Source organism: Lipophrys pholis (assembly GCF_963383615.2).
Source record: "Lipophrys pholis genome assembly, chromosome: 3".
Taxonomy (NCBI): Eukaryota; Metazoa; Chordata; class Actinopteri; order Blenniiformes; family Blenniidae; genus Lipophrys; species Lipophrys pholis.
Window position 1 is genome coordinate 2,823,316 of NC_137627.1, and position 13,492 is coordinate 2,836,807.

General features: G+C 41.6%; 1 protein-coding gene across 1 annotated transcript in view; it reads left to right on the top strand.

The window, feature by feature from the left end:
• gbe1b (glucan (1,4-alpha-), branching enzyme 1b) overlaps positions 1 to 13,492 on the top strand; it is a 115,894-nt gene that overhangs the window by 35,800 nt on the left and 66,602 nt on the right. Inside the window, exons 8-10 of the mRNA XM_080459333.1 lie at positions 9,373 to 9,488; positions 10,747 to 10,874; positions 11,191 to 11,289. Of these exons, the coding sequence (XP_080315459.1) occupies positions 9,373 to 9,488; positions 10,747 to 10,874; positions 11,191 to 11,289 (343 nt within the window). The remainder of the gene's footprint in view (positions 1 to 9,372; positions 9,489 to 10,746; positions 10,875 to 11,190; positions 11,290 to 13,492) is intronic.

Here is a 13,492-nt window from a genome sequence, read left to right on the forward strand (position 1 = left end):
GAGTAAGTTTTTCAACCCCAAAAACGTCCCTGACCAGGGAGCAGTACTTTGATGCTGCACGGATCTGATTGGATCACCTCGCCTCGATTGGAAATGTAGTGCCCCATATCAGGAGCCTTTTTAATTTCTTAAAGATAAATAACTTGAAACTGATCCAGTCTGGTTAAAATGCAGCTTATCACACTTTGCAGGCCACACTGGAGCAAATTGCTGCTTTACTATAGGTAACTTTGGATTTGATGAAGCTTTATAGAGGACTGGTCAATTACTGTATTATCTAGACTGAGTGGCTCTTTTACTGTAAGCTTGTTGACTGACTGTGCAACTTGTATATCAGATTGTACCTGTAAATACCATCTAGGTAGGACAATCAGATGGCACTGTATGACAACAGATGCTGCTGCAGTACTTCCATTATACTGTATTTGACAAGAACAATGTGACCGGTTCGTAGGCGGGTCAGAGCTGAGGAACACATTTCCAGATGGATTCCTGAACAGGGATTTTGCTTCTTCATGAATCTTTTTTTCTTGACAGATGGGACTTCTACTCAGGTGTGTCACTTTTATATACAGTGCAGCTACTCAGGGACGCTATCATGCACTGTAGATTCTAAAGATCAATGCATTTTGCCCCGAGCATACCTGATGTTATCCTGCTTTCCAGTGGCCTCAGGGCTTGAAAATCTGAGCTGTTTTCTGTTGAGCAACGTATGTAATCAAAGATGCTCACCCTTAGGTCAATGTCCCTTAGGTAAACTCGGGGCAGTCGATGACCCGACGTCTGGTTTCAAGATGGCTCCGCATCATGTGACATGTTAGCATAAAATGTGTTCTGGTACTTTTTTTTTTTTTTTTTTTTTTTTGCATATAGAGGTTTTTCAACCATTTTAATTGCTGATAACAGGCTTGTCTGTGATGAAATTCCAATCACTGAGACATCTGAAAAGCAGCAGTGGCTAACCAGATGAGTTTTTTTTTTGTTTGTTTTTTGCTCTATTTATTTTCTATTCCTCTCCCTGGAAGGCTCTCTGGTGCCACCCGGAGGTATGCACACTCCACACTTTGACTGCTCTGATCTAACTCCGTCAGTGCAGTGGCTTTTCAAACACGTTGTAGTTCAGGGGTCACATACAAGCCAATTTTATAGTGTCATTCAAACCTATTAATTTCTTTCTTGTGGAGCACAGCGTGCATGATGAACATTTCTATATTTCGCAAGACCAAACAATCGTTGCCAAAAATGACTACAATCCCAAGATAAATGCCATTTTAATTGAAACTTTTGGTGTCCAGTGAAATGTCCAGAACACGTCTCCTATAGCTGTTGCATTATTCATGTTTTTATAACTTCAACCCTGACGGCATGGCTTTGAGGCTGTCACTAGTTTGCCTTCTTTCATGGCAGCATCAGTGTTGTGTTGTGTCCGCGACTCTCCTCTGAAGGTTTGACCGATCGCCCGGTGATTCGGCGGGCCTGATTGGAGCCTCTTGCAGACACGACTCCACTCAGAGTTGGATGCTTTTTTTCTTTTCTTTTTTTTTTTTTTCTTGTATTAATAAGAACCACAAATATAAGTAGAATTGTGAGTTATTGGCTACATTTATAATTTATTAATTAGAGCTGTGGTTTCAATGCAATGAATGATTAAAAACGGCCAAAGCTTTTCCTTTAGTGTCTTAATGTTTTAGCTTCACAGTAACAAGCTCTTTTCTAAGAAGTTTGTGCGGTTTCTTTAAATGTAGCTGATGTTGCTACCGAAGCCGGTGACGTGATGGGCAGCAACTGGGGGGGGGGGGGGGGTATTCGCCTTCTTTACTGGCTTCGGAGATGTCGGAGTCACCTTGACACAGTGACCGGGGTGATTGGAGCCCGCGGTTCAGCGTGTAGGGGGTGAGCTGCCACAGAAGTGGAGCCTTTGCAGATCACTGGTGACTAGAGAGACTTCTGAGGAGCTTGATGTGGGCTTGCTCTATAATCCCACCCCCACCTCTCCCAGGATCATTTGCATCCATTTTTCATCAATCTTTGTGTGAATTCTTAAGATATGAAAAACAGGCCCAGGGCCAGGCTTTTGAAAGGGTTTTAAAGTCGTCTCTATGTTCTCGTGCTCACAGATCAACCCTGCATTTGATGACCGACTGGCAGGATTTCTCTCTTTGACGAGATTATTCCAAGCGTGGGTTTTTGTTCTGTGCAAATATTTATTAATGACTTTTGTTGGGGTTTTTTTTTTTTGGACAGTTTTATGATATCGCTGAGTGTTTCTGTGTCACTGTGCTTCCAAATTCAGATTTAATGACAACAAAAGAAGGCTTAGAGACATATATCACCACTCCATAGGGTATAAGTAGACTGCAAGTGTGAGAGCTCAAGCAAGGAAGGATCAAATGTCTCAAGTCCTTTTATGTTCCGTACTAAGCAAAAAAAAAAAAAAAGTTTTAACGTTGAGGAAAAATCATGATAGAAATGTCTGCCCAGTAAAGCCAATAAAAATCTGATTAAAACTGACAAAAAAAAATAGAACTGAAACGTAATGAACAAATCAGAAGAAGCTTTAATGGACGACTATAATTAAAAGATATGGTAAGTCTGCATAACCAACAAGTGAAAACAAAAGCATTTTAATATCACTGATATCCGAAAAAACCAGGCAGTTCAGCATTCAACGAAAAATGACTCGTAAAAGTCAAGTTTCACTCAGATTTGTGTCAGTCGGCAGCCGTTCCTTCATCAGATCTACGTATTTAATTCGGTCTGCTAATCATTTAAAAGGGGGATACGTTTGGGGCCCGTTTACACAACAACGTTTTCAAGTGAAAACAAACAGTCTGTAGTGTTTTGATTGTCCGTTTACACGAATACGGTGCTTGGAGCCGCTGAAAACTCAACTTTTCGAAAACGGTTTGATGTGGAAATGGACAAAAATGAGACTTTGTGGAAATCCTCGGCCTCCGCCCCGCGTAGACTGCAGAGGTGTCCCAGATATAGATAATTCAGCTCCAAGGAGATATGTAGACGAGTGTGAGAAAATCCCACCTTCAGTGTGTTTTATTTCCTGTACTCTGTGAAATCAGTAACAGGAAGAAGAAAATCGGTTTTCTCTCGAGCCTGATATTGACGGGATCAGATTTGTTTTCAGCTGAAGCCACACTTTAAATGTAAAATACTTAAGTAACCACATTGTACACAAAGAAAAATCTGCAGTAAGAGGAAAAATCACTCTGCTGATGATTGGCATGTTTTTATATTTCGAAATAGAAGAGCAGAAACCATCACAGGAGTAGTTTTCAGAATTTTTCTTTCTCTTTCTTTTTCTTTCTCTCTCAATAAATCACTCAATCACTAAAGTGACACTTAAAGTCAACCCAGTCTGAATTCAGTCATTTCAGTATTTAGCACCCATGAGTTATTTCCTCCGCCCCATAGAGTCGCACAGCAAGAGGAGAAGAAGTTTTTCCCCTCTGGTGAGCTCCGGCTAATGAGCTCAGCTTAGCTGTAGGTGTGCATAGCGGCTGGTTGGAGCTGCCTGTGGTGTTTCCAGTAGGTGCTGGATGGAGCCAATGGGTGGGAACATAGCAGCTCTGCACCTTCATGCCCCTCGGCCTCTTAAATCTTCTCCTCAAATGTAGGAAATAATGCCTCCATGAAAGTAATAAGTGCAAAGAGCTTCTTTTTTAGCAGTGAAGGAACGTTTTTTTTTTTTTATGTGATCCAAATGATTAGTTTAGCTCTCAAACTTCTAAAGTGTGAATTGCAGATTGAGGAGAAAGGATTTTTTTTTTTTTAAATGATGAAAATTGAGTTTTGGCACAGTCAAAGCTGCTCTCTCCCATGATGCTGAGGCATCACGGTTTTTAATATCACAAAGCTTTGTATTTTCTAAATTGGCTAAATATTGCACACAGTGAGTAACTACTTTTGTAACTGCAGAGGAATCTTGTATTAACCATTGCTTAAGGGAGGGCAAGTTTTTTTTTTTTTTATTCAGCACCTCCCTCAAGCCTCTTCTTCAGCTGACTGTTCAGCTAAGTTTTGCAGAGGCACGCTAGTTTTCCCGCCAGCGGCTCTGTAATTATTTATATGCATGCACACCTTTTGGATGTCCTGTCACTCACTTAAATACGGTTGAATGGAGAAAACTCTGAAGGGGTGCAATTGTCTGGACAGACTGCCATTGATTCCTGAAAGACAGCAAGTACAAAGTGATACTAATTGCAGGTTGATAAACATACAAGCAGTCTCGCAGGCAGCAGAATATCCCTCCCAGGATGCCAAGCAAGAGTCGCGAGCTGCCAGGCAGCATAAAGAATGCCAGACAAATGGCAGATATCTAACACAAAGCGCAGCAATACAGGGACAGTCTGTCAGACCTGGAGACGAGAGTTTACCCAGCGTGGCAGCCAATAGAGCCAGCCTGCTGGAAGGACTGCTAAGAATATGCTACTGAGTATAAAGAGGTATTATTTTCATACAAGTCCACCACTGAGCACATATTTGCATTTTAAGCATGCATCGTCCTGTTCAGCTAATTGAATAGTGTTTTACAAGACTGGAGCTCGTTCGATAGAAAAATGAGTTCCGGTTCTGCCAAGCATGAAAACAGAAGGGGGGGGGGGGGCATTACACAGCATCTATAAGTCTTCATCTTGAAAACCACGATGTAAAATATAAGACAACATATAAGACAATCTCTCGCGCTTTTTTATTTATTTTTAATCAAAGGTGGCATAAAAGGTGCTATAAGTGAAATGGCAAAACTCTTGTTCGTTTACACGACAGCAGTGCGAAGAGCCACTGAGAAGGCAACTTTCTGAAATTGCTCCGTCTCTGCGTCAACGCTGCAAATGCTGCATAATAAATAGTTGTTCTGCACATGTGCGGTTAGATCAACAATAGTATGGCGCTCTCCAGAGTGTCATGAATCCATTTTGTCCTGGAACCTGGTAGTTTTATAGTTTTTCGTCTTTTCGTACAAACGCCCATTTACTCGCCATTGTTAATGTCGATAGAGTATTGTACTCATGGCCCTACATGCTAACGGCATCGTCTTCAGCGTTTCTGCCGTTTCTGTATAAATGGACATCGTTTTCAAAATGTTGCCCCGTAAACGCAAAACTTTGCTCAAGCAAAAATGCAACTTACGTTTTCACTTGAAACATTGTCGCGTTAACCAGGTATAAAACTAGTTATCTCGTTCACAATCCACTAGTGATTACAACCCAATCTGTACGCATTTTATCACATTTAAACAGTAGTACTTTGCAATTTTTGGTGAGTAAATGCATTTAGCCTGTTCACTATTCCTTCAGAAACTTCTTTGGGTGCCTCCATACACCATCTTGTGGTACAAACCTGTACTGCAAGACTAAACGAGCAGGTATAAGTTAGATATATGGCTGCGCTCATTAGATATGCCTTTGAAATGACCTTAAATCGGTTGTTTTGTCTTATCTGTGTGATTATTTAATGTTATCATGATTTAAGCCATAGTCAAACCTTGTAGGATTTGAATCCTTCAAACTAAATAGTCATTACGTGTTCTACCTTTTATAGCAAAGCAATTTAGTGTGCTGTTTGTTTAATACAGGCTAAATGATCATAATGTATTCCATAAATTAAAATTAGTGATTGTAATTATACACTTGCCAATGTTAAAGAATTGTCAAAGTTTGATCTGCGGTAAATGAGCCACCTCACTTGTCTTTTTTATTTTTTTTAACAAATGCACACCATCCATCAGGCTGTCGAGCATCGTCGTCTGTGCATCACACTTCTGGTGGAATAACCTGTCAGCTCCTTGAATTTATTTGGTCTTATCTGGTGCTTACCTGTGATGTTGGAAAAACAAGGAATTAAATCTTTCTCTATGCCATCGTGACAAGTTGCCATGACCCTTTATGCGGTTGACTTCTGGCACGCTTCGATATCTGCATCCCAACATAAATACTCTTTCATGGAGCACTGTCGTGATCAACTAGAGAATTAATTGGAACCTAAACATGAAACTTAAGTGATGGTGTTTGTTTTTTCATGAATCAAGTGTGTGCTTGAAGGTAAAGCAGCAACACGTATGATGGATTGCCTTCCCATACTGTACAAACAGCAATATTACAACTTTCCTCTATTGGCTCTCCCTCACCAGGTTCCACCGTCATCACTGAGCTTCAGTATTTGGGCTCTCTAATATGCAATTTACTTTTGTATTAGCACTGCAGACGGAGTGATAACTTCATTGAGCGGCATAGATAAGTGGCGCGGGGATCTAACTTTCTCACTGTAATTGAACTTGATGATGAATGGCGTTCTGGGTCCTAATGTGGCAGTACGGTTTCATCCCGGGCCTCTGGCTCTCACTGGCTATTATCTCCATCCCGTGAGGATACACTGTGTCTGAGCCTTTGTTGGCTCTGCGCAGTGGAGTGGAGGACCTAATCTATTTATCACAGGGTCTGCGTGACCACCCAGCCAGGCTGCTATATCGGATCATACCAGGCTCCCCTGCGCTCCTCCTCAAGGGAAGGAGGAAGCGCCGATGTAACATGCGGCTTCACACCTGTCAAACAGTGCTGGTGTCCGTCATCCCCGAGGAATGGAGCACTGAAAGGAATGCATTTAAATGCATTTTGTGTCATGGCTTTCTTGGACAAAAGGATCCAGGGTTTGGTCTCCTGTCGGAGAGAATGTAATCCTCAACATTTAGTGTTCAGGGGATAAGTGCATGATCCCCTTCCTTTTTTGTTGAAAGGGTAGGAAATATCAGCGAGAACAGGAGTTGTCCAGTGTTTGGGTAGTATTTTGCAGTTTGAGATGCTATAGAAGTGTTGTTCAAGCATGAATCGGAGTCTTCTCACTGCTTCAACAATTTTCTGACATGATGAAATTGCATCATTCAAGCAAAAAATGTTGAACTGCCCTCTTCTGTGGAGCCGCCGCTGGAAAACAAAGTCTCTGGAGAACTTTTCTAGTTCTGAAGATTTGAACCTGGTTGGGCTATAATTCTACATTACATGTACAAAGATGACGATGAGCAGTATCATGAGGTGACATGCATAGCAGAGGTGTCGAAAATATGGTTCATTTTTATTTAACCCCTTGAGAACCGTCCTCCCTGACCAGCGAGGGCTTGTATTGTAGTTTTGCTCACCAAGTATTCCAGAGATTTTATGTTTCACTAAATGTGTAATGTACCTTGTTAAACAAATATATTAATTTTAGGATTAAAAAAAATTTATACTGTGAAAAAGACAAATCATTAATCTAGCATTTCCTACCTTGTGTTCATTTCTGTTGATCCAAAAAATCCCCACTGTCGGACTTCTCGTGCTCATTCCATCAGTAATAATCCACCAAATAGAATTTTCACGACATATTGTCCATTTAGTCTTCCATGTCATGTATGTATAATCACAGAAAATCAATTCAAGTCATTTAAAGGTTAAAAATCGCGTTTACTGAGGATTACGAAAGACTACATGAGTATAAGCTTCCGGAATAATTACAGTTTATGACCACCTCCTTTTTTAGAACTTAATCAAACGGCTCTGAGTTAAGTTCCCAACGAAGCAAAAACAAATGTTGCTATGATCTCAACATGAAGTCCATTTTAATACCTTCTGATGCAAAAAAAAAAACAACTTCTACAGCTCTTGGGTTATGCATGTTTTTACAAATTCAACCTGACAGCATGGCTTTGAGGCTAATGCAAAGTTTTTTTTAGCTTTCACAGCACCATCACCGATATCTCAGCCAGATTGGAGCCTCTCGTGGGGCTGATTTTGGCCCACGGGCCGTATGTTTGACACCCCTGATTTAAGGAGATAGGTGGGAGGTTGAGCACCACCTTTGAATAAACTGTTTATCTTTCAGCCACACATCTCGGCGCTTCATCCACTTACTAGCATGCATAAAAGTCTCGTATTGAGCCAATATGCTCATCAAAAACCGATCGGTTATTGTTTCACCGTCACAAATTTGTCTGCAGGGCTAAAGCTTCACTTGAAATTCAAATCCATCCATCAACCCATCATCTGTATTGTATGGTACTCCCCCATTGTGAGAGTATCCAGAGAAAGCTCATGCATGCAGGATGAGTAAATACAAACTCCACACAGACTATCACCCAACCCCAAGTCCAACCGGGGAGCGAGAGAGTGCTAACTACTACACCAATATGTTGGCGCATCTGCTTTTAGTAATGCTTTCAACACCATAAAAAGTGAGATTTAATTTTAATAGTATAAACAGTAAATGTCTGTCTCGGCTCCTCTGGAAAACCAATTTTATCAAACGGCAAAAAAATATACATTAGGTCCCCGGGTATTGTAATACAAAGAAACACATATCATTGCACCTATTGTCTGAGTTTGCCGAGAACATCTGAGCTGAGAATTTAATCTTAAAACTGAGGCAGCGGTTCACGTTTAATCAGCTCGGCGGATGTGTCATCCGTCTCGCATCCTTTGGTGCTCTGCTGCTGCTTTCCAGCGTGACATCTGTGTGTACAGTGTTTCATTTGATGCTCATTACGCACACTGCATAGAGACAACCAAATATTGAGTTTTTAACTGACGTTTCCATGGCGACACACCGCTAAATGGGGGGAAGAGCTGAGGTGTGTGTGTGTAGTGTGCAGTGTGTAGTGTACTTTGCCTTGAGTGGCTGTTCAGAACCCGATGACTCTCGCCAGTCAGCAATGGGAAGCGGGGCCATTTATGGAGCCCACCTCTTCCAGCTTCCTGCAAACACCGCCCGGCCAACGGGCACATTTCTACCCGCTCTTGAACACACCACGGGCTACAAAACACCACAAGTTACACTTTCATATTCAGAGTGTTTATTGCTTTCACATATTTTTATTTTTGCCCCCTTCACTTGGAGGACGGACGAGCTGCTCGCATGTTGAGGATGAAGCCAAAGCCAGTGGAAGTGCACGATTTATCTCGCCCTTAGGAGAAGGAACTCGATTCCCCCGCGCGGTGTTTGTTTACCCAAGTGTAGCATGAAATCCTATCAGTTCAAATACTCAGGGAGGGGCCTGGCAATACAAAACGCTTGCCCAGTGGTCATGCAAGTGATCTGATGGAAATCGGGGAAAACTTCACTCCACACTACAAAGAAGCTGAGGCCTCCTCCTGACAACTGGCGGCGGGAGCCGCGCCGTCCCGTGGTTAATGGAAACACCGTCTCCCGCCACCGACGCCGCACCTCCACCATAATGGAGCCTCGGTTATCAATATATTAATGTCCTGTGGCGTTGGGGAAATTAATCTCTTCTGCTCCAAGTGCATGATGAGGTGTGTGAATAATTCACAGCTCCTTGTTTACCTGACCTTGAACGAGTGTGTTTGTTTGTTTGTTTGTTTTTTCCAGCTGGGAAGTTCTGCGCTTCCTGCTGTCAAACCTGCGCTGGTGGATGGAGGAGTACCGCTTCGACGGATTCAGATTCGATGGCATTACCTCGATGCTGTACCATCACCATGGCATCGGTAAGGCTGCCGAGTGTGCGCCTTGTGTTTCAGGAGATGGTGCGACGTGGAGTCCACAGTCTCCCCACCACCTGCATGATTACCTCGTCATTTCATGAGTTTTGGTGGATTACTCCTTTGAGGTAACAATAATCCTCAACAATCTTACATACTTGGAAAACCTGTATCTTTTCTATTTCTATGGTCTCATCATTTAAGGAACATGCATTTGTAGGATGCAAATTTTCTGGGGAAACGAAGCTTGATTAGGGATTTTAAAAGTAAACTACAAGTTGGAGTTATTCTAAAGGAGAATTATGACATTTTCTTGATGGAACGTATAAGAAACAGCATTATTTTGCAAAGTCTCATAGAAGTAAATTAATTTAACTTGGCTAAAAAAAAAAAAAAAGTCAACTCAACATTTCTTTAAAGGGACCATGAATTAGTAATAATAATATATTTGGTCCAGTTTCACAGTAGCATCTTAAAATCATGTTTGCAAACCAGCAAGCATCATGTTTCCAGTATTTTCTTACACTTCCTCTCTTACAAGTACATCTCCAAAAGTAAGAATGATTTGCTTGAATAGTTTTATTTTTTTGGGGGGGTTTTTTTGGAGCATTTTCTAAAATGCAGTCTGGTTTGGCCTTCAGACTATAAAAACAAAAAAAGGCTTATATTTGGGATTTTCGTAACTGAAATTGGAGAGAAAATCAAATTTCACTGGACCTTTCAAACATGGGGTTACAGGAGTTTTTATCTTGCGTTTCTCGACTTGTCGTTCATATATCACCTAATCTGCATCAAGCATTTCTACAAAAAAAAATAAAAAATAAAATAAATTATTGGAGTTTTTCACATCCGATTCCTTCTTTGTGCCTGATGACTCATCCTGCACTTGAGTGTGTTAACTTTCTCTGCCTCCAGCAGAACTGACAGTGCAGATGTCGACTCTGCACCAAGGGAAGGATTGGGATGTTGGCACACACTCGCGCGGCCGTGCAATGCACATACTATTGGCTGACGAACACGTCAATCAAATCTGGAACGTGCACCTTATGTTCTCCAGTGTGATTATGTGTTTTGATATATTTCCTATATCCTATTTGGGGCAATATCAGTTAGACTGTTGCTTTGTAACGTATCCATAAAGATTAGACGCATGTCCCAAGTTGAGGTAAAGAAGCGGTTGAAAAGAGAAGATCAGAGGATTGAGGGATTTTAGAAGTTCGGGTGAGAAACATGAGTGTTCACTGTGTGGGTGTCTCCTCCTCAGGCTCGGGCTTCTCAGGAGACTACAGCGAATACTTTGGCCTTCAGGTGGACGAGGACTCTTTGGTTTACCTGATGCTTGCCAATCACATCCTTCATCTCCTTTATCCCGACTGCATCACCGTTGCAGAGGTAAGATGAAAACGCGCTCGGCCACACTCACACGCATTCAGCATCTACTTACTCTGCGGTGACACTGCCCACAGCTATTATTAATTAAAGCAGTTATTAGTGAGGCGCAACTTACTTACGTATTCATTGCTGTAATTAAGAGGTAATTGTAAAGGAAATGGGATGTCATTATTTTTTATCAAGCTGCAATCCAGGTATTTCACCGCCCTCACATGTCAGTTGTTGAGTGGTATTGATGTGATCTTGGCTGGCTGGGAAAGAAAACCTGTGCACACAAAGAGAAAATGTGATATTAAGTAGTGAGACTTCTCTGCAGGATGTGTCAGGGATGCCGGCTCTCTGCAGAAGAGTGGAGGAGGGAGGACTTGGTTTTGATTACCGGCTGGCCATGGCTATTCCTGACAAGTGGATTCAGGTAGGGTGATTTACTTCTTTTAACTCTACCTCTTTTTGTGCCTCTAATGCTTTTCTTCATTTTTGTTCCCTCCTCCCGCCACTCTGGCAGACACCACAGGCCCCCGCTCGCGCTGAAACCTCTGTACAAGCCACAAATAGATAGCAAAGTGAAACCACTTCAGAACGGGGGATGAAAGTCAAAGGGAATGGCAGGGCATGTTGGGTAAAAAAAAACTGAGCCCATATTGCATTTTAAGAAACTCGCCCTTCGTTTTGCTCCGCTGTAACTTGAATGGACACTGAACCCGATAAAACGAGAAAAGAAACCGAGAGCAAGAAATGAGGGGGGGTCTGTTTGGTATGGAAGCTTCCTCACTTTCAGATCCCACATTTGTAAGGAGCGTACGTTTGTGGGACGAGCAGTAGAGCAACTCTGTCAAAATCAGAGATACTGGATATATATATATATATATATATATATATATATACTATATTTTCACAAATAATTGCTAACAAACATGACTACAACCTCGACATAAAGCCAATTTTAATGAAACCTTCTGGTGTAAAATACAGTTAAATGTCCCAAAACTTCTCCTATAGCTGTTGAATTCTACATGTTTTTACAAACTCGTCCTGACGGCGTGGCTTTGAGGCGAGTCTGATAGCAAACGAGGGAGCGAACTTTCTGATGTCTCACCTCCGCTATGTGTCGTGTCCCCTCCTCGTAAAAGATTTAGTTAAAAAACATTTAAATCTGTGTTTTCATCGAAATATTTACAATTTTCTTGATGGTTTGGCGGCCAGATTGGAGCCTCTTTGCGAGCCGGTTTTGGCCCGCGGGCCTTATGTTTGACACTCCTGTGTTAGATTTAAACACGAGTCGAAGCTTCACGGCTTCCTTCGGTGTTGCTATTGACTTCATGTTCGTGACCTTTCAACAGCGCCGACTTCGACCCCATCGAACGCTTCGAAAAGAAAACTGTCCACCATGGAGTGTCACGTTATTCAACACCACCAGAAGGTGCAGCAGTTAGTGACGTTGCTTATAGACGGATATTTCCTGGTTTGATTTCTGGCTCGGCATTCTTCCTATGCTTTGGATTTAAAACTGCATTTCCTATCCTGAAAATTAAATATGAGCCAACTTTACTCCATTTGATTCTATTTTCTTTTAGTTTTATGACAGTCTCACTCCTCTTTTATAGCGGTCTTAAGAGGCTGGATTTAATTGCCGTTTATAAAAATAGCATATTTTTTCCCTCACACCCTCGGCAGATTTCCTCCCTCAAAACAAGATAAATTTCATCCAGCATTTGTCTTTTTTCCAGTGTGGCACTTTGGTTTTTTTTGTGCCGTGTGAGGTCAGCTTGTTGGTGCCAGAGTGACCAACATGTTGGCTGGTTGTAGGATGGGATTCAGTCCCGCAGGCTGGTGACCACGAGGAGGGGCTGCCAGGCTATTGTGGCTCTTCTACATGCTACTGATGCTCATGTTTGGCAGCGAGAAAACAATCACCAATATGTCTTCCTTCTTCACACTTTAATCATTCACCAAACAAGAGTTGACAGGAAAAAAAATATTTTTTTAAGCATTGGCCGTGATGATTTTCTGAATCTGTCATTGGAGAAAGCCTCGTATAAATGCAAGTACATTACAATTAGGGTAGAAAACATGGGATGTGCAAAAGTGTTGTTTGTATTTATCACAGATAATAAGGTTACTGCAATACTAAACACTAAAGTAACTGTACTATATGTCTTTGTGCATTAGGTTGTTTTTTTTTCTTTAGTTATCTCATTATATTTGGCACAATTTTTGTAAATTAATCAGGATTAATCTAACTTTTCCTTAATATCTGATATTCTATCGAATTTATAGACGATGATTTTTTACGTCAGCGGTGTCAAACACATTTTAGTTCAGGGGCCACAAGCCGCCCAATTTCATCTCAAGTAGTCCTTTCAAGGCACTTTTACAAAGGAAAGCCCAACAATTCCACATTCACAAGGATAAGCGACAGTGGAAAAGAAAAACTACCCTTTTAACAGGACGAATCCTTTTCAGAACCAGATTCAGAGGATGAAACTTTCTGATGTTCTGGTTGGATTTAGGGGATCGGAGAGAAACGGAACAGACACAGATTGTGATCGGGATTCTCGATTTAATTCAGTAGACGGAGATCCACTCGCAAGAAACAAACACTCAACCAGGATGTGCAA